The sequence below is a fragment of the Pipra filicauda genome, unplaced genomic scaffold (genome assembly GCF_003945595.2).
Source record: "Pipra filicauda isolate LSUMZ 115617 unplaced genomic scaffold, ASM394559v2 scaffold329_size807674_pilon, whole genome shotgun sequence".
Taxonomy (NCBI): domain Eukaryota; kingdom Metazoa; phylum Chordata; class Aves; order Passeriformes; family Pipridae; genus Pipra; species Pipra filicauda.
This window is the reverse complement of record NW_024104453.1, coordinates 246927-269630: the sequence shown is the minus strand read 5'-3', so window position 1 is coordinate 269630 and position 22704 is coordinate 246927. Positions and strand designations below refer to the sequence as shown.

Here is a 22704-nt window from a genome sequence, read left to right as displayed (position 1 = left end):
GTTTGGTGGTTCCTGCCGGGTGTGTGGAGGTGATTCCTGGAGGAAGGTGGAGCCGCTGTCCCTGTGCCCGGGATGACGGGGATTCCCAGCGGTGCCGGGGGGGGGGGCGGAGCCGGGGACACCGGAGCAGAGGCCGCCGTGCGCCGCCAGGTGTCGCTGGGGAGCAGTGCCGGTGATCGGTGACGGGACGGACGGATGGACGGACAGACAGACACTGCCCGGGGGTGTCGCCGGGGGCCGGACGGACACACGGACACCCCGGTGCCTCAGCGCCCCCTGGCGGCACGGGGCGGGCGCTGCCCCCGCGGGGCCACGTGCGCGCGCCCCTGCGCCGTTTGCGTAACTCGGGGCGGCCCCTGCGCCGCCCGCCCCGTTCCCCAGCGCTCCTGGGGCCGCGCTGCGCCGTTTGCGTGGCGGGCGATTCCCGGAGCCGTTACGCCGTTTGCGTGGCGGGCGGTTCCCGGAGCCGCAGCGGCAGCGCCGCCCCCGCCCGGCCGCGCTGCGCCGGTTGCGTAGCGAGCCCCAAGATGGCGGCGCGGTCGTCGTCGGCGGAGGCCGGAGCGCGGGCGGCGGCGGAGGCGCGGCTGGAGGCGAGGGCAGGGGTGAGGCGGGCGAGGGGCGGCAGCGCGTAGCGAGACCCACAGACCGAGACCCACAGAGAGACTGTCGCGGGTGGGCGGCCCCCCCGCGCCCCCCCGTCCTTCCCCGCCCGGCGGGTCCCGCCCTCCCCCGCCCTCCGGGCCGCGCGTCCTCCGGCCCCGCCGCCCCCGGAGCGGAGGATGATGAAGCTCAAGTCCAACCAGACGCGCACCTACGACGGGGACGGCTACAAGAAGCGGGCGGCCTGCCTGTGCTTCCGCAGCGAGAGCGAGGAGGAGGTGAGGGCCGGGCGGGGGGCGAGGCCGGGCCCGGGACCCCCGAGCCGCCCGGGGGAGGGGGGGGGGAGCTCGGTCCCAGCGGGGGGTTATTTTTAATAGGCGTAATTAAGCGTTAGTGGGGAAGTTGGTGCTTCCCCCCATGGCTATTCCTCCCCGTTAGAGCCGGGGGATGCCGCGGGGGTGGTGGGACAGGCTGGGGCAGCGCGGGAGGGGGTTTGGCAGCCGAGGGGACCGACCACGCTGGCACAACTTCAGTCCAGCACATCACATGAGATGGGAGAGGAAACCTGACCTTGGATTTATAAAAAGAAACTGGGATAAAAGGGGACTGATGGAGTGCCAGAAGTTGCTGTCCAGAGAGCTTGGGAGGAAGTGGGAATTAAAGGTGGATTGGTTGGTTTCAGAGCGGCCGCGTTGCTAAGGGGCTGCATTGTCCGTGCAGTTCCAGAGACTTCACTCAGATGTGCAGTTTCGCACTATTCTTTATTAATACCTTCTGAAGGTGGGCTCGGGGTGCTCAGAGCAGTAGGGTTGCGGGTCTCCCTTGTGCTGCTGCGGGAGCCAGGCACACACACTCCACTGCGTTTGCTGTGCCCGAGTGAGTGGCTGTGCTAAAGTCTTTGTTCTCCTGATTATCATATTTGTAGCTACAGGAAATCTGAAGGGAATGCAGACAGTTCACTGGAGGAAAGGCAATTAGCATACATCCAGTTATTATTTAATGTGAAGGAAGCTGCACAAGCCCTTTGTAGCTGTGCTGGCGTGGTGAGGAGTGTCAGCATTTCAGCAGAAATGGTCTGAAGCTACAACAGTGTGTTTGGTGCAGCTTCAATGTAGCTGGTCCTTCCCATGAGCTATGAGGAAATTTATGGTACTTTGAACTAACTGTGAAGCAGAACATAATTGTATTGTGTGACAGTGGTGGGGCTGCTCAGCACAGGTGGGTGAGGGTGTCAGGGTGTCCTCGTGCCATTTCACACAATTGCTGAGGCAGTTTGGAGATTCTTCTCAAGAGGTGGAGGCTTGGCCATGTCTGATTGCAGTGTGGTTAAGGGCAGAAATGTACTTTAAACAGGTACCTGATGTAACCAGACTTTGGTTATGAGTTTTATTTTAGCACACCTCAGTTGGCAGCATCCAGCTGATCCCTCCACCTCCTCCAGCCCCTGGGAGCTGCTCTCAGAGCCCTCAGGTGTGTTGAGGACCAGTGTCAGAGCCCTCAAAGTGCTGGGACCCCAAGTGTGGCAGTGTCCCAGTGCTGACCCAAGAGGGTCGAAGGAGGAAAGTGAACTCATTCCAGAGGCAGCTGGGGTGGGACAGGTGCTTTCAGCAGGCCCAGCTGTCAGGTTTGTGTAAGGCTGAGCTTTAAAATCATCTCTGTGTTAGTTGTACCTCTGCTGTGGTCTGCAACAACCTGTGGTAGATTGAAGGATCTCATTTAATTTAAGCTGGTCCCATTTCAGGCTGTAGTTTCTGGGTATGACCTAGGGTAGAACAGTCTGCTCCTGGTTTTGCAGGCAGGAGTTGGGGGAGCTGGCTCCCCAGGCTGGTTGTGCTGGGTCCTTCCCAGGGGTCTCTGAGGCTGCGGGTGGAGCTCTGGGCAGGTTTTAGTGCCCAGGGCAGAGGAGGTTCTGGGTGAATGTCGTGTTGTCCCTGGAGCTGTGGGCACTGTGGGTGTGTGGCCTTGTCCCCTCGTCCCCAGTGACGTGGGGCGGTGGCTGTGCTGCCCTGGGACGCCTCGGGGAGGGAGCACTGGTTGCTGTGTCAGTGCTGCAGCCTGGGCTGGGGGGGTTTCCTCGGGATGTGCCCTGTGTGTGCTGTTGGTGAGGAGCCCCAGCAGGATGAGGCAGGGAGGGACAGTTCTGCTCCATTCCGAATGCAGCCTTTCCAGGGCCCTGTTTGTGTGTGGTACGTGTGACTTGAACCCTGAGCTGAAACTGCAGCCTCTGTTCTCACCTGTTACACCCCTGCTGTGGGAGCTGCCCAGCAAGTGAGATTGTCTCGAGTACATTTAGGAAAATTCTTATCCAGTCCCACTGGGATGGATCCTGTGCTTGGCCTTGGCCAAAAGGCCGAGAAGCCATTTGAGTCAAACTTGTGTCATGATTGAAATCAGCGAGCAGGACACCTTGATTTTTAGTAATTTTTCTTTCTAGTTTTTCCTTAGGTTAATTCACATTTCTTGTCACTTAAATAAACTTTGAGGGAAGGCAACTTGTGTGCACTCACTGCTGCCCACGTTTTTTGATACCAAGTGAGGTGTTACCTGTACATGTTTAAGTAGATGGTTGAACATGGCTGTGAAAGATTTCTTGGTCTGCTCTTGGAGAATAATACTTTCTTATGCTGACATATTTTATTATTGATTGCTTCTATTTAAATGGAAATTGGGATCTATTTAAAAGGTCTCTCCAGGGAGGGGAGAAAGAGTCAGAGCCAAAGTATGTACATTAAAGATCTATTAAAAGCTTACTGTTTGAAAAGAAGAGAGAAGAAAAGAACCATGTTTTGATAAATAAATTAAACTTACTGCATTACATAGGATTTTTTCCTAGGACTGGCTGTTTCTGGTTGCTCTTTCTTTTAAGTGCTTAACAAATAGTAGAACTTTGCTCTTGCTTTTCTTCTTAATTTCCTCCTATGACTTTGAAAAACCCAGTTTTCTCCTGTTTCGAACCCCTAATTAGTTCTTGAATTAAACAAGTCTGTCGATGAACAAGAAGAAATAAGACAAATTCTGTTTACACTTACAGAGGAGGCTGCTTTCTTCTGTTTAGGTGTTTACTCCCTGACTCGTCACTTCACTCATGTATTTTTCTTTGAAATCCCAGCAATCCCTGGAGATTGCTTAAGCAGCATGTCCTTGGTTTGATGATACATTTGCAAATAAAGGGTCTTAACAGAGAAATACTTTGTTTCCTTTTTAGTTTTTAAGTGATTTATTTTTTCCTTATGCTGCTGGAGGTCGCACATTGTCTCTGTATTGCATTTGGAAACTGCTACTTTTGGACATGAAAGAAGCTCTGGAACGTTTTTGGAAGACCAAGCATTGGCTGAAAAGATGCCTTTGTTACATATTCCTTTAAAAAACAGCACAGGGAGAATTCATTTCAACATGAATCTCAAATGGAGCAAAAAGTACATTTCTGACTTGGGCTCTGTGGACAGCCCCCAAAATGTGTGTGGTGTCCCAAACCAGGAGTCGTCTCCTTGGGCAGGAGGGAGAGCAGGGGCAGCAACAGGATTCATTGGGAGAGTGGGAACAGACTTCAAAGGACCTTTTGGCAGCGAACCCAGGGCTCTGTTTCCTTCTCTTCAGGTGGAGTGAACTCCCGGGATATTTGCACAAGTGGGGAAGGAGAGCGCGGAGCGAGAGCTCCCGAGTCCTGTGTTACCTCTGGAATCACTCAGTGGTGTCCCTGCCTCTCAATATTGCTGTCAGGGTGTTATTTTTACATAACACACGTATCTTCTGTGTAGAGCAGCTGTTTCCACGAGGAAATGGTCCAGAAAGTGTCCCTAATGCCTTCCTGTGCAGCAGCAGCTGGAGCCGTGCTCCGTGTGGGATCTGACAGGGATAAAAGGGCTGTGAGGCCAGGGCAGCGGCAGGTCTGAGCAGGCCCACATTGTGTCTGTGAAAGGACAAGCTGCTCGTTAACCAGGGCCGTTTTTAAAGACTTTTTGGAGGAAATGCCTGGGGAAGAATAGGATCCGGGCTCGGTCATCTTTTCTGAGTTGTGAATGAGGCCTGAATGGAGCTGAGAGAAGGGAAGTTTCACCCAGGGGCCAGTGCCCTGCCAAGCCCTGCAGTCACCAGAGTGGCCCCACGGCCTCCCTGGGAAAGCCTTTGGAATGCAAACGAACCTTTTTCTTCCGACCTCTCCTGGGCCGGTTTTACTCCAGCTGTGATGTAACAGGCAGAGCGGGATTGGAGCCACGGGCTGTGTTGGGTATCACGCGCTGCTCCTGGGCCATCCTTTGTGCTCTGCTCCAGTATTAACCAATAACAGCCAAAACCACTTGAAGTGCTTCACTGTTGGGATGTAGGTGAGCCCAGCATCATGTGATCATCCTGCTTCCCATGGAATACAGGCTCAGAATCCCTGTTCTGATGGCTCAGCTTGGCTGTGCTGCTGTCAGCTACATAAAAGGGTTGTGGTTGAAACCAAATAAAGTTCTCCCTGTCTGTTGCTAACACATTACCACATCTGCAGGAGGATAAGGGCCAGCTTGGAAATGGGTCTCCTGCCTGTGCTTCTCCTGCCCCTCTCAGCTCTGCTCACAGCTCGTGTTCTCCAAGAGCAGGAGCATGGACAGACATTTGCAAGACCTGGCTTTCATCTCAGAAAGTGTTTCGCCTTCCCACAAAGGCAGCTGTCACTGAACAGTTTTACAAGCAATTCCACCTCTCTTGTACTTTCCCAAACAACAAAAGAATGAAAATTGTTAAATTTTCACTTCATTCACTGGAGGCTCAGTAAGTTGTTTTGAAACTGAAGAATTGAGTCAGTTTTGTTCTGCTGCAACTCAGGGAAAAGTGATGAATATGGGAAGAGGAGGGTGTGCTCCACCCTGGCTCTGTGGAGAAGGACCCAGGAGTGGTGTGTACTCTGCGGAACAGTGCTTTGGAATCTCTTCCAGCTCACATCCATTTATTGCCTGACCTGAGTCGGGGGCTCTTTTTCCTGCTTTTCTCTCCTCATGCTGTGTCATGGGTCACCCACAAAAATTGGATAGAGCAAAATCAACAAAACTCTACCTTACAAATAGCAAACATCCATTTTGGGATGCTGTATGTGACCTTCAGTGGTTGGGAAGCAGGGACTCCATTTCTTTTTCTTTTGTTCTTTTTCAGTCCAACCGAAGGACTGGCTGCACAGACCAGTCAAGGATATTTCAAATTTTGTGTGTCTTTGTATCAGAATTCGTGTCTCTGGGGCTGCCCTTGTTGGGCAGTGGATAATTCACTCTGACTCTTTGTTCTCAGAAATTTCATGTTAACATGTGAAATTCGGAGGGATATGATTACCTGTAGTGGATTTTTGTCTGATGTTTCAGATGGATTGAATGTTATTTTCATTCATATTGGCTCGGGGTTACTTTTCTGTGTGCAAATGACATGTATTGATGTTGTGTGTACAATTAACTACTTATGCTTGAGCAGCTTCTCAAGGGGTTTGGTGGCTGTCTGGTTTTGTGTGCTGTGTTTTATGTTAACCAGAACAGTGCATGTGGACACAGCTGCTGACAGCCAGAGTCATGTGGGCTCTGTAAAAGGCCCAAATACCCCTTCATTTCTTTTTTTCCCCCTTCCTTTTTCAAAAAGGCAGTTATAAGCTAGCATTCCTGCTGGCAGAGGTGTGCCTGGACAAGTTGTGTAAGCACTGAGTGGTCACCAAACTGGTTTTGACAGTCAGAGATAGCTTCTGGGGTTTGGGGTCTCTCTCTGGGAGTGCCCCTTATCAGCCCTCAGCCCCTGAGAGCAGTGGCTGCTGTGCAGGTCCTTCAGCTGCTCTGGGCCCCGGCCCTGCCGGGGGAGGCAGGCTGTAGATAATTTCTGTGTTCTCTAAGCCATAATTTGGCTGGAAGGGGAGCACTTGGGATCGTGTTCCTCCCCGGTAAGAGCAGGCAGTGGCTCTGGAGTGGCAGGAGCACTGTAGTAACAGTAACACGACCCGTGGTGTTCTGCAGCCAGAGCAGCAGTGCAGTACACGGTGATTTATTATTGTTATTCTAAGCAGCAGCCTAAAAACCAACAGAATCTTCCTTATTTTTTCCTCTCTGGTTATGGGACTGTAGGTGCGATCCAAATGCTTGAAACTACTTGAACTTCTTCCAGTTCACCTCTTGCTCCCGTTCCAAGACTTGTGCTTTACTTTTGTCAAGTTCTGTAGTGTGAATACCTTCCCCTTCGTGCTTCCTGCCATGAATTTCCTGCCTCCAGTTCCTGGGTACCACACTGTAGGTTAAATCCCATTATCTCATGGAGCCTGGTGTTGGTGTGTGTGTGCAAAGGAAACGTGTAAGGAAACGTATCCTGCTGAGGAATGGGAGTGCTCCTGTGAGGACAGGCCGTCATGGTCAGGAGAGGGATTTCTGTTCAGGGTGTGTGTTCTGGTCCCAGCCCTGGTCCTGTTGGGTGCAGGGCTGGGGTAGCCCTGCTGACCACAGGCTGTACTTGCTCCTACCCTGTGCAAACTCCGGAATGTGCCTGGAATAGCAAGAGTGTGGGAGAAGCCCTCCCGTGAGCCTTGGCGTGTGCCCTGGGACTGTCCTGCCTTAGCAGTTTGGCACAGCACGTGATTTGTTGTAGTGCAGTCGAGGCCGTGTTTCTGCCGGGGAAATGAGATTAATTTTACACGGCTTTGCCAACGCCAGGGTCCCTCCTCCCCTCCTGCTCCTCCAGAGCGCCAGTTGTCAGCCTGTGCTGGTCACAGGGCATAAAGGTGGTTTGACGTGGTCGAATGGAGATCCCGCTCTTGTCAGATAGAAAAGCATTAAGGAGACTAACGATAATATTTGGGGATTGAGAGAATATTTGTTAATTTTGAGTAAGGCATCCAAGGTGCTTGTTATGCTGGACGTGGCACCGGCTCCGGGATCTGCCTGGCCATGGGGCACGTGGGAGCGGTGCTCCCACAGCTCGGCTCTGAGAACAGGCTCGTGCTAAACCGAACCTTTCAGACAAAGGCAGACTGTACAGGCAAAGCTCACAGTCAGCCATCTTCTGCTCCCGGCTCCCGCAGCCTCTGCGGCAGCGTCTCCTTCCAGTCTGTGCTCTGATCAATGATGCTGAAGTGGGAAACGACTTTAAATGTCGGGAGGGTTTTTGCTTTAGTTGCTATGCAAATGACGTGATTTATGGCTCAATGTTGATAGAAAGCATGAAAATATTGATAGAAACCATGACAATATTGAGGGAAAGCCTGAAAATATTGAGGGAAAGCCTGAAAGGCAGTGCAGGGGCTGTGTCAGGAGCCAGCAGCTATGGATCGGCTCCTGGCAGCAGGAGGCTGCCGGGCCAAACCCCCGGATTTAACATCTTGCCTGCTGTTCCCTTGCTGGCTGCCAGCTCGGCGGGCCTGGGCTGGCACGGGTGGGTAGCACTGGCTTTTCCTGGAAGTCTGGAAGGTTCTCAGCTCATTTTCTGCTCACGCTGGGGCCCAGCTTCTAGCAGGGCTGCGGCCCTTTTAGTCTGCTGAAATTCTGCTGCAAAGCCTCTTTCGAGGAATCGTGTTCCTTATGGTGTAGACACTCTTGTTTTATTTACGGGTGGTGGTGGTTGGTGTTTAAATCCATCACAGCATGAAAGAACCTGGGAATCCCTCTGCCTCTGTTTTGCTAAGAGGGAGTTAAGTCTCTGCCTCATTCTGGTTGCCTTGTTTTCGCTCTGCAGAGCCCCATTATTCCTGGGGAAAAAACAGAAAACCCCCTCCATGTGGATACAACAGATTGGTGTGTGAGTAGGTTGTTTTAAGGTCAGCATTATGTATTGGGGATGCCCAGATTTATCCAGGAGACAAACTCTTTTCACCTTTTCCCGTGGAGATTCTCGCTTCATGTGGCAGTGCAGGCAGCCTTAGATGTCTCGGTGTGTTTCCTGTCTCCTCCAGGCAGAGTTGTTCCTGCTCAAGTTTGTTTGGATTTGTTTGTTGTGTGCAGCTTTGAAGGTTTTTGCCATGAGGCTGCAGCCCTGCTCTGAGCTGAGCCCCTGCTGACACTTCAAACTTGGCTTATTTTTCTAACCTTTCTCTCGAGTGGGGGTTTGTGTGTGAGAGCCACGGCAGGGCCACCTCCTGCCTGCCAGAGAGGCTGGTGTTGCTCATTTCCCTGCTTTGAAATGACATAATTGTCTTTCAAATCCCAGAAAACAGAACTTGGCCATGTGGCATGATACCTGCAAGTGCTTTTCCCAAAAGTCTGCTGGACTTGGCTCCAAAATCCAACTCCAAAATCCCTGGTAGGCCAAGAGTCTCAGTAGCCATCTTAAACACAGTTGCCTGGCAATAATAAAATGGAAATATCCAAGCTTCCCATGTGTTCTGATCTGATTTAAAGAAATAAATGAATTAATTTCTGGTGTATTTTTGGTGACTATTTAGATTAAATTAACTTCTTTAGAGTGTATTCAAATGAAATTTTTTATGTAATAAAGAAGTAAAAAAGCCAACTGTACCTTGGGCTGGTCTAGTGGAAGATTTCCCTGCCCATGGCAGGGGGTGGAATGAGATGGCCTTTAAGGTCCACTCCAACCCAAACCAGTCTAGGATTCGGATTATAACAACCTTTTCCTTGATCCCTCTGAGTGCACTGCATGTATTGGGACACAGGGCTGGTGTTGGAAGTGTGGTTTTTTCCAGCACAACAGTGTCTCCCCCTCGTTTGGAACTCGGCCCTTTGTCTTGGGAGAGCTCATTGGTAGCAATATCCTGTTTGAAGTTGTTTTAAAAGAATGACCTTGTAGGGCTTGTTTCCTGCTCTCTCCTGATTTGATTTCCTTTTTATTAAACAGGAAATAGTCTGATTACATAAAAGTGTGAGAATGACAGGTTTTTCCTTCCCAGCAAGGGTTGTTCATATTAATTCTATTCAGAAAATGCTCAACTGCCAGAGCAGCTGAAGTTAATTTACTTTGCCTCAAACAGTTGTTTACACCCAAAAGTTCCTCCTGGTGTGTTGCTGAGGCATTGTCTCAGCCCGAGCAGGTTTCCTGGAGCACTCTGTGTCCAGGGTTCCACAGCAGATCCTTGTTCTCACGACTAGTAGGTGGCAGGAGTTCAGGAGCACGAAGTGTGCTGTGTGAGTTTCAAAGATCTGGTTCTGCAGCTTCTTTTAATCTTTTTTTCCCCTTTGAGCTGGAGCTCTGAATTGCAGTCGGAAGCGGCAGAGCCGGTGCTTCCTTACCTGGCAGCAAACGTGCACTTGAAATGTTCCTTCTCTTTTAGCTTTGTCCTCGGAATCACCGGCTGACCTGCAGTCAGGAGTTTGAGTCCAAGCTGCCCTGTGGACAGCACTGGTGATGAGTGAGGAAGGAATAACTCCAGGGACTGTACTCCAGGAGGTTTGGTGGCAAACCGGAGGTGGCTGGGGACAGCCCAGGACTGGCTGCTGTCCCGAGCCTGAGGGCTCTCAGGATGAATGAAGTTTACATTCCCTGTTTAGGCATGGCTTACTGATGGAGTTTTACATGGTCTGGATGCCTGGGGAAAGGAATTCTGCCTTCCTCTTGGAGAGGGCCAAAAACTCTATATGTCACTATAAAGTAAATGCTGTTCCCTCTCAGCCTCGGCCAGAAGGTGGGGCAGGCAGGGACCATCCCACTTGGAACTGTGGAACTGAGGTGGCTCTTGCAGCCTCATTCCTTTCCAGTATGAGTTTCATCCCATGGATTGGGGAGTGCTCAGGGATGTGGATGGGGTGGTTGGGTAAATGATGATGCTTCATGAGTTTGGCTGAAGCAGGAAGAGAGAGGCTTCGAGACTTTATTATTGGTGGGATCCACAGAAAAATGATGATTACAGGAGTGCTGACACTTGAGAGCACCGAGGTCAGTTCCAGACGTGGAAAAGGTTGGCCCAGCAGTTGCCAGAGCATTGGTGTGACCCCTCTGCAGTTTCTGCTGTAAGGTCTGCTGCTCCTGGTTTGAGAGTTGGGGTTTGCCCACCACAGCTGGCCCTAGTCTGCTCACCCTGGTGTGTTCAGGCCTGTTGACCCCCCTCTTTTCCCTGTGCTGAGCCAGTGGGGATGGGTGGCCCTGGAAAATGAAACATCACTTTGCCAGGTGGTCGGTTGGCAGATGAGAATTTTTGAGATAAAAGAACTGGGAAGCCCTGGAAATCTTGTGCTTGTTTTTGTTTCAGAAGTTTAATTTTGAATTCTGTAGGTAGATTCCTCCTGATAGTTAGTGCAAATCTTTTAATATCCTACTGGCAAATCAGAGTTTCCCCAGTAAAGCCTGGGATTTCAGTGTCTCTGCAGTGTAACTCTGCAGTGTCTGACACTGTTACAGCTGGCCTGGAACCTAATTGGACTGGTATGCTGGAAAGTTTCTGGAGCAAGTCGCTTTGGCTCCGAGCTTTGTGCCAGTGAAATGATGAAGTACAGCAGGATGACTCTAATGAACAAGCTTTGTTTAAAGAGCTGGGCAACAGTATTAGTTTTGTTTTTAGTTTCCATCTCTGCTCATGGATGTATTGCAAGTAGATTTAATAAGCTCAGTGTCTCGCTATTCTTTGGGACAGTCTGTAGCTGGTTGAGAGCGTCACTGAGCATTTGTGTTGCTGGAAGGTGGGAAATCAAAACCTGAACTTGTACAGAACAGAAGTACACTGGAATAAAATGTAGTTCAAGAAAAACTGCCACAAAGCATGAATATGGCAAATCCCTCCTGGGAAGGGGGTCACAAAGCATGAATATGGCAAATCCTGGGAAGAGGGTTGAACTATTTTTCTCATTCACAAAAGTCTGTCCGTCTGTGCAGCCCTTTCCTAGGGGATTTTAAGTGGTTTAATATAAGTTTTTATTTTGCTTACACCTCATTGAACAACTTCCTCTAAACCAAAAGTACCCGAGTGCTGGCTTCAGAGCCGACCTCCTGGGTGCCTACTGCAAAAGAAGCAGAAAACAGGGGGCTGAGAGTCTCTGCTCAGACAATTGCACGTAAACACTGCAGTGAGAGTTCCCTGACGTGTATGTGTTGTTGGTGACATAACTGCAGGGACAGGCAAGGCCAAAGGTACCAGGACAGTTAAATCAAGGCCCTTCTGCAAAGGGTGGAGGTGCTGAGCAGCATCTGCTGCATGAGGTGTATCCTGTGCTGTCAGGCCTCGGCAGTGCCTGAGCTCCGTAGGGAACTCACACCGTGTGTGCTGCTGTGTCCATGGTTTGCTGTGCAGAGGTGGTTTTATTCTGCAAAGTGTCAGAGCAGGGAGAGGCAATGGCTGAAGTACCGAGGAGTGTGGGAGTGCCTCGGTGTCAGCGCTCATGGAGTTTGCACAAGGGAAAAGTGGAGTATTGGCAAGGCCTGGCCTCGTGTGGGTCGTGCTGCGGGGGTGAGGGATGGCTGGCTCTGGGAGGCAGCGCTGCCCCGGTGCCCTCACTGTGCTCTGCTCCCCACAGGTGCTGCTGGTGAGCAGCAGTCGCCACCCGGACCGATGGATCGTCCCCGGGGGGGGCATGGAGCCCGAGGAGGAGCCCGGCGTGGCCGCCGTGCGGGAGGTCTGTGAGGAGGTGAGTGTCTGATGCCAGGGGCTGCTACCCTGGGGTGGGGGCGTTGCTTCCAGCCCTCTTGCTTGTGTTCCACGAGGTGAAGAGGGATATGGGGTCACTGGTGGTATCCCCATCACACATGGGAGGAAACTGGAGTCCTAAATAAAGCGAGCATGAGAATGTAATTAAACCTCTTAGCTGGAATGAACTTGTCCTTGCCTGATACCTTTAACTGAAAATAGATAAAATTCAGCCCTAGGCACTTCAATGCCTGTGAAGATATTCTCTGCTTTGTTTTCTCTGTATGAAGAACAGTTTCTTAAAAGAACTTCAGCTGTGCCTTTGAGGAGCTGTCTAGTACTTCGCTAGGAGGTAGAAAAAAGCCCTTATGAGCCACTAAAGACACTCCAAATACAGGGACCTTGGTATGTTTTGGTCTAGAACAGATTGTGGTGTTTATGTGAATAAGTGAAATTGGCTATAAGTTATCTGCAACAATTCCTAAAGTGTGTATGGGTTTGTTAGCTTGGTTTTTCTTTTTCACTTGAACTTGTTTCAGGAGGGAGATCAAACAGCAGATCAAATGCAGATCAATGGGCTGTACGAAGAAGGCATATTTCTCTTTTGAAGCTGGAAGAGCAATCTTTTTCTTCATAAGAAATGTAAAGGCAGCAAATGGCAGTTGACTGCATTGTATGTAAAACATGTTTTTAGAATTTGCTTCTGAATATCAACAAATTGGAGAGATGCTTGTGTTCAGAAACGATTAAATGATTATAGATGGATGACCAAGTAGGTTCACGGTTACATAAGGCAGGATTAAAAATGCTTTTGAGAGGGTTATAAATCTTTGTGCTCTCTGCAGAACAGAAATCAAGAGCTAATTGATGGAACTTGGGAGGACCCTTCTCCTGTAGTTGCTTTATTGAAATGTCTGGTATATGCAGGTTTCTCTCTGAAGTATTTGGAAGCACCTGCTGCTGTCTAACAAAATGCTGAATATTTGGGCTGTTGGACTCATCGAATGTGGCAGCTCCTGAGTGGTGTGTTTCTCTTTGGATGTTTTTATAAACTAGCAGTTTATCAGAAAGATACAAAAGCTTATACAGTCAAAGTGTATTTTTTTCAGTGTCTTTAGGCCCCTCTAGTACTGGGGATTGCTGCTTGCAAATTTTGTTTCCAGCTTGTAACACAGCTCCTGCTTTTCCAGTAACTTGGCAACCTTTCAACCACATAACAAGCCAAAGTGAGTGCAACCAGAACAATAGGAATATTTTTAGCTGCAGATTCCTGCTTTACAGCCCAAGTGTTATTAATAATGGAGTGATTTGATACAGAAGCCCAGGGTTCATTCAGGAGGTGCATGGCTTCACCTCTCAGTCCTTAAAATAAATGTGCATCGCCGCTCCCTTCCCGGGCAGCAGCACCCTGGGAGAGCCAGCGCCTTCCATGGCAGCCCCGGCTGGAAGGGAGCCTTGGCACGGCTGCGGCAGCACAGGAACTGGTTTGGGCTGGCTGGGATAATCCCGCTCCTCGCTGGTGTTCCCTGCTCACGTGGCCCGGTGCCACTGGGAGTGTAACTCAAGCCGTGGCAGCCTGGCAGGGGTGAGTCATGGCCAGGCACCTCTGCCCGCCCCACGGGGAGCAGCGGGGGAACAGCGGGGGAACAGCGGGAGCTCGGAGCACCCACGGCTCCCTGGGGCTGCGGGAGCAGCGGTGGGAGCTGACACGACAAGGGCTCCCCAAAGGGTCTGACACACGAGGGCCCCCCGAGGGGTCTGACACACGAGGGCTCCCCAAAGGGTCTGACACACGAGGGCCCCCCCAGGGGTCTGACACACGAGGGCCCCCCGAGGGGTCTGACACACGAGGGCTCCCCAAAGGGTCTGACACACGAGGGCCCCCCAGGGGTCTGACACACAAGGGCCCCCCGAGGGGTCTGCAGGGCCCAGCCTGTGACAGGGACAGAAGGACTTGGGCGCTCTGCAGCTCTGGGGGTGTGAGGCCTTCCCCAGACGGGCTGTGCTCATGTGCTGCTGAGGGTCTGCACACAGCAGTGTCCCCTACAGCCCCAGCCTCAAACTCCAGGAGCTGTTTGCTGGGGTGGATGTTGTTGGAACAGGAGTGCTGGGAAGGATCAGAGCACCCACCTCCCCAGCTCGTGCTGCTGGTTTGGCAGTGCTGGGCAGCTGGTGTGTGTGCCAGCTGGGAACCCCTGCTCTCCTTTCCATGTGAATCCAGGCATTTTCAGCCTGCTTGGAGCTGAGGCTGATTTCTGAGTAGGTTTGATGTCTTTGCTTCTCTCCTGGACAGACGTGTCTGTCACGAGGGCACAGGTCCAGTCTGCTGCTCCTGTTGGGAGAGGGAAAATGCAGTTTCCTCCATGTCAATGAGCACAAAGCAATTTTTATTCTGAAAGAAGGTGGTTTCCATGCTGCTCAAAGCTGGAGAAGAAATGTGTGGAGTTTCTTCCCCTGACTTTGGTATGCCTTTTCCAGTTTTTAATAAGAGCCAGTTGGAAGAGCTGTAAAGACTCGTGACCCTTCCTGTTGCTCGTGGCCTTTGAAGATGACAGTAGGCTGCCTCTTCTCAATTCATTCTCTTTTGCATGGTGTGCATTTTCTTTTCAAAAGAGGCTTCCCCAAATGAAGATTTTTAACTTCTCCATTTACTCTTTTAAATTTACCTTGTATGTGTTTGAGTTTATCCATGTTATTACTGGGATAATTGTCATCTAAAGATATCTAGCTTTCCCCTCTTTCTGATATTCCAAATTCTAGAAGACTGTGCCAAAAAAGAAATGTTGATTCTGAGTGAAGGCTGTGATCACTCTGTCCCAGTTTGAGTCCAAGTCCTTGTCCCAGTTTGAGGTAGTCCTTATCTGTATTAATCTGTGCCAGCACGAGTATTAAAGTAGACAGGTACCAACACTTGTCATGCTCACTGTTGTCTGCATGAAATTGGAAGTGACTGGAGTTCTTGGGCATTGTTTGTGGCAGTGGCAGTAGACAACACGCCCGCTCTGGGTCAGAGCAGCCTTTTAAGAATAAAACCTCTTATTCCTGACAGGTTGTTGGGAAATTCTGTAATCAGTCCTGCAGAGCTGGGAACTGCAGGTGTGTTCTGAAATTCACCTTCTAGAAAGTGTGTGCCCTTTCCAAACAGGTGTTGGTGCTCATGGGGTGTATTTTTTGCTTAGGAATAAGGGGGTTTTATGGGTGTGAGCAACTGGTAGAGAACATGGCTTAGAAAAAGATGCTTTAAATTAAACTTATTACAGAGTGACTTTGAAAAAAGTCACTGCACATTCATCTGTGAAACCCATTTCATTTTTCACTTACAGCATCTTTCACATCCTGACCTTTAAATGCTTAGTAAATGTCAAATTTTATAAAATTGCAGGAGTGTTTGTCGTGCTTTCTTCATGGGAGTCAAAAGCCAGAGAAGTTGTGCTTGATCCTGTGATCAAACAGGCAATTGGTGCCAATATCAAAATAGTCCATAGTACTTTGATCTGGTTACTAGACCTTTTTTTCCCTCTTAAACATACAGTAAAGATGACTTATAAAGTTTCATGTATTTTGTTAGTGATTTAGAATACGAATATTGATATTTTTCAGTGCTAAAATACAAAGACTTTTTAAAAATGCTGCAGGGACCGTGGATGATAAGATGATGGCCTTGAACTCCTCCTAGAGTTAGTCATACCCAGAGCAAGTGGTGGCCCAGAGTCACTGTCCCGTACCCTGTGTACTCAAATTCATGAAAACGAGTGCGGTGTCGGAATGTTCTTCTCCCTGTCCTGGTGTTTCATTTGTATTTCACAAGCGTAGCAGCAGACACTGGTTCATGCAGTACAGAGTTAGATGAATGAGTCCAACCCCCTGTGAGACACAGCAGTGACAGCACAGTTTGCCCAGCAGGTCTGTGATCGGCGTCCTCCGAACGTGTCTGAACCCGCAGCCCTCGTGGGTGGATTTACACCTTCAGTGGTGCAGGTCTGAGAGCAAAGATTTGGGTGTTCCACCACAGTACTCTTGCTCAGCAGTAATCTGTAGTAGATGCAGGCTTTGAGCCTAATAGAGCAAAGTGAAATAGCTGAAATTCCAACCCACATTTTCCTTAGCTCAGATGGAAGGAAATAAAAGCTGTCCCGAGGAACAGATGGTGTTGCTGCAGGCTGCTTTTTGCATCTGACCCCAACTTATTTTCAGCTTTGAAACCTGAACCTGCTGTTCTTGGATGTCTTCAGCAATTTTTCTTTATTAAAACAAGTTGTTCCATGAGCAGCAGAACTAGTAAAGCTTCATTTCCTCTGGATTTTTGTTCCTTGTCCTGAGCCCCAGCCCACCCCTGTGGGTGCGGCAGTGGTTTGAAGTGTGTGCTGCTCAGGCAGCTGCCTGGGCTCTGGCTGTGGCTGATGTGCTCTTGCCAGAGCTGCCTTTTCCTCCAGCGAGGACTCCCCGAGCCACTGGACACTGATTTGGATCAGCAGAGCAGGGAAGAAGCTCTGTGTGCCCTCTGTTGTGCCTGAATGTGCCTCTTCCCAGGGAATCCTGTCGTGTGATGGCCTTGCTTTGTTTCCACACCTGCAGATGGAACAGTTGGTGCTGGTGCTCTCCCAGCCCTGCTGGTGGGCTCAGTAGCATCTCCTAGCATGCTCCTAGGATCCTCCATGTGTTTTGAGGTTACAGCACGGGCTCCACGTGCAGCACTTGCAGTGCCTGGGGGGAACACGTCCCCACGTCAGTTGTGCTGCCCCTGCCACACTCATGGCCGTGGCCCGGGGGGGCAGAGGATTCTCAGTCCATTCACTGTCGAAGAGAAAATTCCTGAGTCGTCTGTTGCAAATTAGGATTGAGACCCTGCTGCAGGCCTGGATGAGCCTGTGACTGTGCTTTAAGTCTGCAAGAAAATGCTGTTGGCCCCTAGGAAAGGAGGACGTGTGGAGCTTGCCCAGAGAGGAGCCCAGCAGTTCTGTTGCTTGTTACCAAGCTTGCTTTGTTAGTGACAGCAGCTGTTTATTTTCTCAGGTGTCTTGGGCAACTTTTGTGTTAGAAACCTGTGTGAGACTGTGAATTCCACTGGCATGTCTGTTTGTTCCATTGTACAGAGGCTCTCCTGTTGGTGTGGGAATTTAGTGCTTTATCAAAAATAGGCCTGACAATCCTGTCAGTCTGTTGGGTGTCCTGTATGTTGTCTTTAAAATCCTCTGTACCAGAAAACAGGCTGAGAGAGGCATTGGCCCCCAGGAGCAGTGGCTGATGTGCTTTGCAGGCTTTGGTAGGGACTTGCTCTATGAAATCAGCACATGTTTTGTTTGAATCAAACCATTCATTTATGTGGCCATTTAAGCTACATGTGATAAGTTCTTACATGAAACAAACCCTGGCGCTTTTTCGAGCTGTCTGATGATAATTCAGTGTGATTTTTCTACAGTGCATGGTTGCCTTGGCATTGTTTTTTGTGCCTTTTTGGGTGAATGAGACCAGGCAGGACAGATTAGGAGGATCCTGGTTTGCAGACAGAGTTATTTCCATCATCTCCCTTTACCAGCACAGAAGGAAGGGCTCCCCACCTCCCTCTGCTACTTCAAGCACAGCTCTAGAGCTGGGGATAAACTGCCTGGGAGGCTGGTTGGGCAGGATTCATCCTTAGTTTCCAGGCTTGCTAGTTGCCTGGAGATAAATTTATTTCTAGTCAGGCTTGAGAGTTCAATAAACCATCACAACAACATCCTTGGCTTTTGATTCGTTGCCTACAGGTAAATAAGGAGAGCAGAAATTCAACAGCCTTCTCCAGGAACCAGTGAAGTGGCTTAAGACAGTTATTTACCAGAAATATTGGATTACACTTCACCTTTTAACACATTTGTGTCTGTGTGGTGCGAAGGTGGAAACCTCGTGTTCCTCCCTGTGTTCTTGCTGGCTGATGGACATGGCTTTGCTAAAAAATACATCCCACTGCTGAAGGCCTTCCTTGAGGGAAATGTATTTGAAGCATTTGCCTTCCAGCTGCCTTGGGAGCCCAGGTCAGCAGCCCCAGTTTCAGGAGGTGGGATCACTCCCCCACAAAGGTCAGGCCCTGCCATGTGCAGCACAGTGACCTTCAGGGAGCTGCTGTTTGCTCCAGAAATAGCTGCGTGGGCCAGAGGCAGTGGGGCACCTCTAGGCTGAGCAGGATGGCAGAAATTCTGAGGAGACAATAAAGTTTGTGTCCAAAACCAACATAAAAGCTTCAGCTGAAAAGCTCCTTCCTAGAAGTAGAGCTCAGTGAGTGCATTACCAAAAGGATTTATATATCTGTGTGACTGATTGTAGTGGGGGAGCTGCAAACCCTTTGCTCCTGTGGCAGTTCCACATCAGCTCCCGTTGGAAGCAGCAGTGAGATGTGCTGTGGCTGGATTGTTTTGTACCTGTGAATGTTCATTCAGTAGGCTGGAACTTAACCAGGAATATATTCTCATTAATGAAAGTTCTTCCTTTCTGAAGGCGTGTGACTGTACAGCAGCTGGTCAGTAGGACAGAGAATTTGTCTTGTCATTAACATCACCCAAACATCTGTTTTTTTTTTAAAAAAGCAGCTCGACATAGTGAGATGCCTGTATCCCATCTGCAGGAGGCACTGTTTCCCTCGGCTGTCCAGGGGGTGTTCCAGCTGCTGGAGACACAGCTGACCCTTCTTCCCAGTGGTGGCTGGGTCGTGTGCCAGGCTGGGCGGGTTGGTTCAGACCTGTTAAGTCATGGACCAAAATCTTCCCTTTCTGTAGTCAAAAAGGAGGGACCGTAAGGTTGGGCTGGGGTTTGCACAGTGCAGCCCCGGAGAGCTGAGAACAGCTGTGAGGGGAGGAGCAGGTGCCAAAAGGGACACCAAGTGTGATGAAGTGGTAAATCCTCAGTAGTATCCAAGTAGACAGAACTGTTGCTTAGATCTTCTCTTGATTTGTGTCTCTGCTTGATTCAAGAGTCCTGTTTCAGCATGGTTCGTGTTATATCCGAAATCCTCTTGTTGCTGCTGCTGGGGCCACATCACAGCATTGGTGTGTTTGTGTTGGCTGGTTTCAGGAGTGTGCAGGACACCCCTGAAATACCTGGGAGCTGTCATGTTGCTCTGAGGGTGTAAATGATGTCCTTTAAAGTTACTTTCTTAAACTATAATTTTGAGGAGTTAAAACTGCTAAACCCTGAAGCCAATGTTCCCTGTGCTCAGGCTGTAATAACCTGCAGAGGAGATTCTGGTCACGAGGACTGTATTGGTATGCAAGGAGTAACTCCTCAAATATTTCTTCTTCCTCCAGATTGAATTCAAAGTTGCTTGAATAAAGGAAAACAAGATAAAAAATCCTGGGAATGCATGAATGATTAGAACTCGGGATACATTTCTGTCTCTTATCTTGTGACTGTGTTGGTTTAAGATGAACAGAATTTTAGAGCATTTGCTTCCTGTCCTAAGGAACTGGTCCTGCACAAGAAGTAGAAAACACGTACTGAGCTGTTGTTAAAGCATGTTTCTTTTCTCTTTGAACTTCCCCTAGGCTGGAGTGAAAGGGACGTTAGGAAGACTAGTGGGAATTTTTGAGGTAAGTTTCGGACATCAACGCTGTGAAATTTTGTTGCAAAAAATTGTCTTGGAGTAACCATGGCTCTGCAGGGTGTTGTGAAGTGAGCTGGTGCTTGTGTGGAGGGAAACTTCAAAGTTCCCTCTAAATAAAAGCTCACACTGATGTGTTCAGCGATTCTGATCATTGCAATGGGCACTTCAGCTGAAATCACTGGTGATACCTGGTGCAACAGTGAATATTCTTGGTGCCTTCATACCCTTCTTGCTGCCAAAGGCCACCCCCAGCAGGGAGCAAAGTCCCTCCTTCTCTAGCACCCAGAGGGGCCGGTGCAGTGTTTGTGCTCCCGTGGGGTGCACAGCCACACCTGGGGGGTGCTGCACAGTCAGCAGGTACCAGACACAGCTCCTGCCCTTGTTCTGTCCCTGACTCTGGAATTTGAGTTGTGTAAAAATCTTCCCTGTGTTTTTTTCCCAGCTGAGGAACTGATTTATAAGCACATCAGTCCTCCAACCACTTCCCCACAGATCAGGAACTACACTTTAGGGCTCCAGTCCCTAACAATATTTTCAGACCTCTCATTCAAAACACAACAGCTTTTAGTGGCTACAGACGAGCTGTAATGTGGCAGGAGCCGCACCCAGGGTGCCCCAGGGTCTTGGGGGGCAGTTTGCAGTCACCCCCTGTCCTGCTGCCCAAAATGGTTTGTGGTTACTCTGTTCCCCTTGCCTTCCAGAACCGGGACAGGAAGCACAGGACATATGTTTACGTACTTATCGTCACCGAAGTGTTGGAGGACTGGGAGGACTCTGTCAATATTGGTAAGCTTTGTGCTCGCTGCCATTAACTGATGCAGACAAACCATTTCAGCTCAGCATCCCTCTGGGACCTGGAATCCCTCTGGGAGTGGTTAGGAAGGGTTGCAGTGGTGCGTCCTTTGGTTGCTTGGGAAAAAAATTTGTGGTCAAATTGAAGCTTTTGTCACCTCTGTGGCCCAAGAGAAGCTAAATAACTGTCCAGCTGTCTCTGCAGCAATTTTGTGTTTAATTCTTGCACTGGAAGGTGCAAAGCAAAGAGCATGAAGAGCTGTCCTGTCTGGGACTAGAGGGAATATATGTGGGCAGTGTGGGTTAATCATTCCCTGTTATCTGTGCATTTAAATTGGATTCCCAAATGGAAATGAACCTGTTGTTCCCAGGAGGGATTGCACTGCAGCACCTGGAATGTGACTCTCCTTAGGCTGTGTATAGAAGGGGTTTATGGGAAGAGAGCTGTCCTCAGGAAATTGAAGTTCACTTGCAAACTGATAGAAATTGGGTGGTGGTTGGTATGTGTCGTGGATTGTCTTAAAATGAGTATCTGACTTGAATAGAAATTGCAGAAATAGCAAAATAAATGGGGGGGTTAATTAGGAAATGCAAGTTAGGAGATGTACTGCCCTAAACAAACACCTGTCCTCAGGATGGGAAGCCACCAGTGTGAGGTTGGAGTGGGAGGCCCTCGAGATCAGAGAATCCCAGGAGGAATTTCCCAGTGCCTTTGCACTGCCAGTTTGCTCACAGCGAAGTGAGTCCTGCAGCCTTGGTGCCCATGACAGAGAATGACAGCTCAGGAGCAGGAATGTTCAGACTGGAAAGGACAATGTCGTTCTGTGGCACTCACTGATTTCTCTCCTTGCCCCCAGGAAGGAAAAGGGAATGGTTTAAGATAGAAGATGCCATAAAAGTTCTGCAATATCATAAACCGGTGCAGGCCTCGTATTTTGAAACCTTGAGGCAAGGCTGTCTGGCCAACAACGGCACCCCGGTGATGACCACGCCGTACTCCGAGAGCTCCGTGTCCGACATCAGATGACTGACAACGTCCCTGCCAGAGCCATTTCCAAACCCAGACTGAGACCTGGATCTCCCTCCCCTCCCCGTTTCCATGCCTCCTCCCTCACACCAGGCATGGGCAGCCGCCTGGGGCAGAGCAAGTGTTCAGAGTGCTGCAATTTAGTGCAAGGTGGGATTTTTTTTCATTGGCTTTTTTTGCTTTTTTGGATCTGTATTTTGTAAAATACATTTTGTGCATGAAGTGCCCCTTTCCCGGTACTCCGCTCCACGGCCTGGAGGCTGCCAGCCCCTCCTCTGCCTCGTGCTCTGAAGTGTCCCGAGTGTCCCCTTCGTGTCACCCCAGCCAGAGCCACTTTTTTTTTTTTTTTTTTTTTTTTTTAATTAAAAGACTTCAATGTGAGATCAGCTCTTCAAGTCTTAGTCTGTACTGTAAAGTGCTGCCCAGACCCATGTGGGGGTCGCTTGCAGCACGTCTGTATAAACTTTTTTTAGATGGAGGATCTAACATTTTAATTTTGCGGGAATTTTTTTAATCCTGGTCTGCTTCTGAAAAGAAGGGTTCATAATTAATCTGTTTGCCTTTTGTTCTGTTTTTTAAAAATACACATTCTGTGACAGTGCTAGTGGCTGGGCCAGTTTACTCCCCATCCAGTATCTCCCAATTTAGTGCAGTGACACTTGAAGTTGAGGGCAGAGTTCGGATCACCTGCAGACATCCCTGCAGACATCCCTGCGGCTCCGTGGCTTCTCCAACAGCTTCTGCCAATGTTTCTGCATTTTCATCAGAGTGAAACCACAAGGAGTTGGTCTTTACCCCTTGGCCAAAACCAAACAGCCTCAGCAGCGCTGCGATAGAACCCGGACTGCGTCGTCTGCAGTGGGAGCCGGGGCTGCACGGGGGTCAGACAGACAGACTGCAGTGTGGCTCCCCAGTGCCGTTCCCTGCTCCTGCTGCGTTCTGCTCGTGTCTCTCTTGTCCACATGCCTTACGCCGTGCTGAGCTGGAGACTTGGAATTTGTGCTAAAGCATCGGATCGGACTCACGGAGCGCTGCTGCGCGAGCCCGCGGTCGGACAGCCACGTGTGTCCTGAGGAGAGGTCCTGGAGGAAATGTTCAGGTGTTGGGTCTCTTGTCCTGTGGTTCTGCAGCACTTACAGTCGCACGTGGAGTGTGCCCTCCGTGAAAGGTACAGCTGCTCCGGCAGCATTCCCGGGGGGAGCACGC

The 22704-nt window shown here is 49.9% G+C and overlaps 1 protein-coding gene across 1 annotated transcript; it reads left to right on the top strand.

Moving 5' to 3' along the window:
- Positions 1-535: 535 nt before the first annotated feature.
- On the top strand, positions 536-21852 carry NUDT3 (nudix hydrolase 3). The gene is made up of 5 exons (XM_027728451.2): positions 536-878; positions 11997-12107; positions 19621-19665; positions 20381-20465; positions 21329-21852. The coding sequence occupies exons 1-5, from the start codon at positions 780-782 to the stop codon at positions 21496-21498; spliced, it is 510 nt and encodes a 169-aa protein (XP_027584252.1). The 5' UTR covers positions 536-779; the 3' UTR covers positions 21499-21852.
- The last annotated feature ends 852 nt before the right edge of the window (positions 21853-22704 follow it).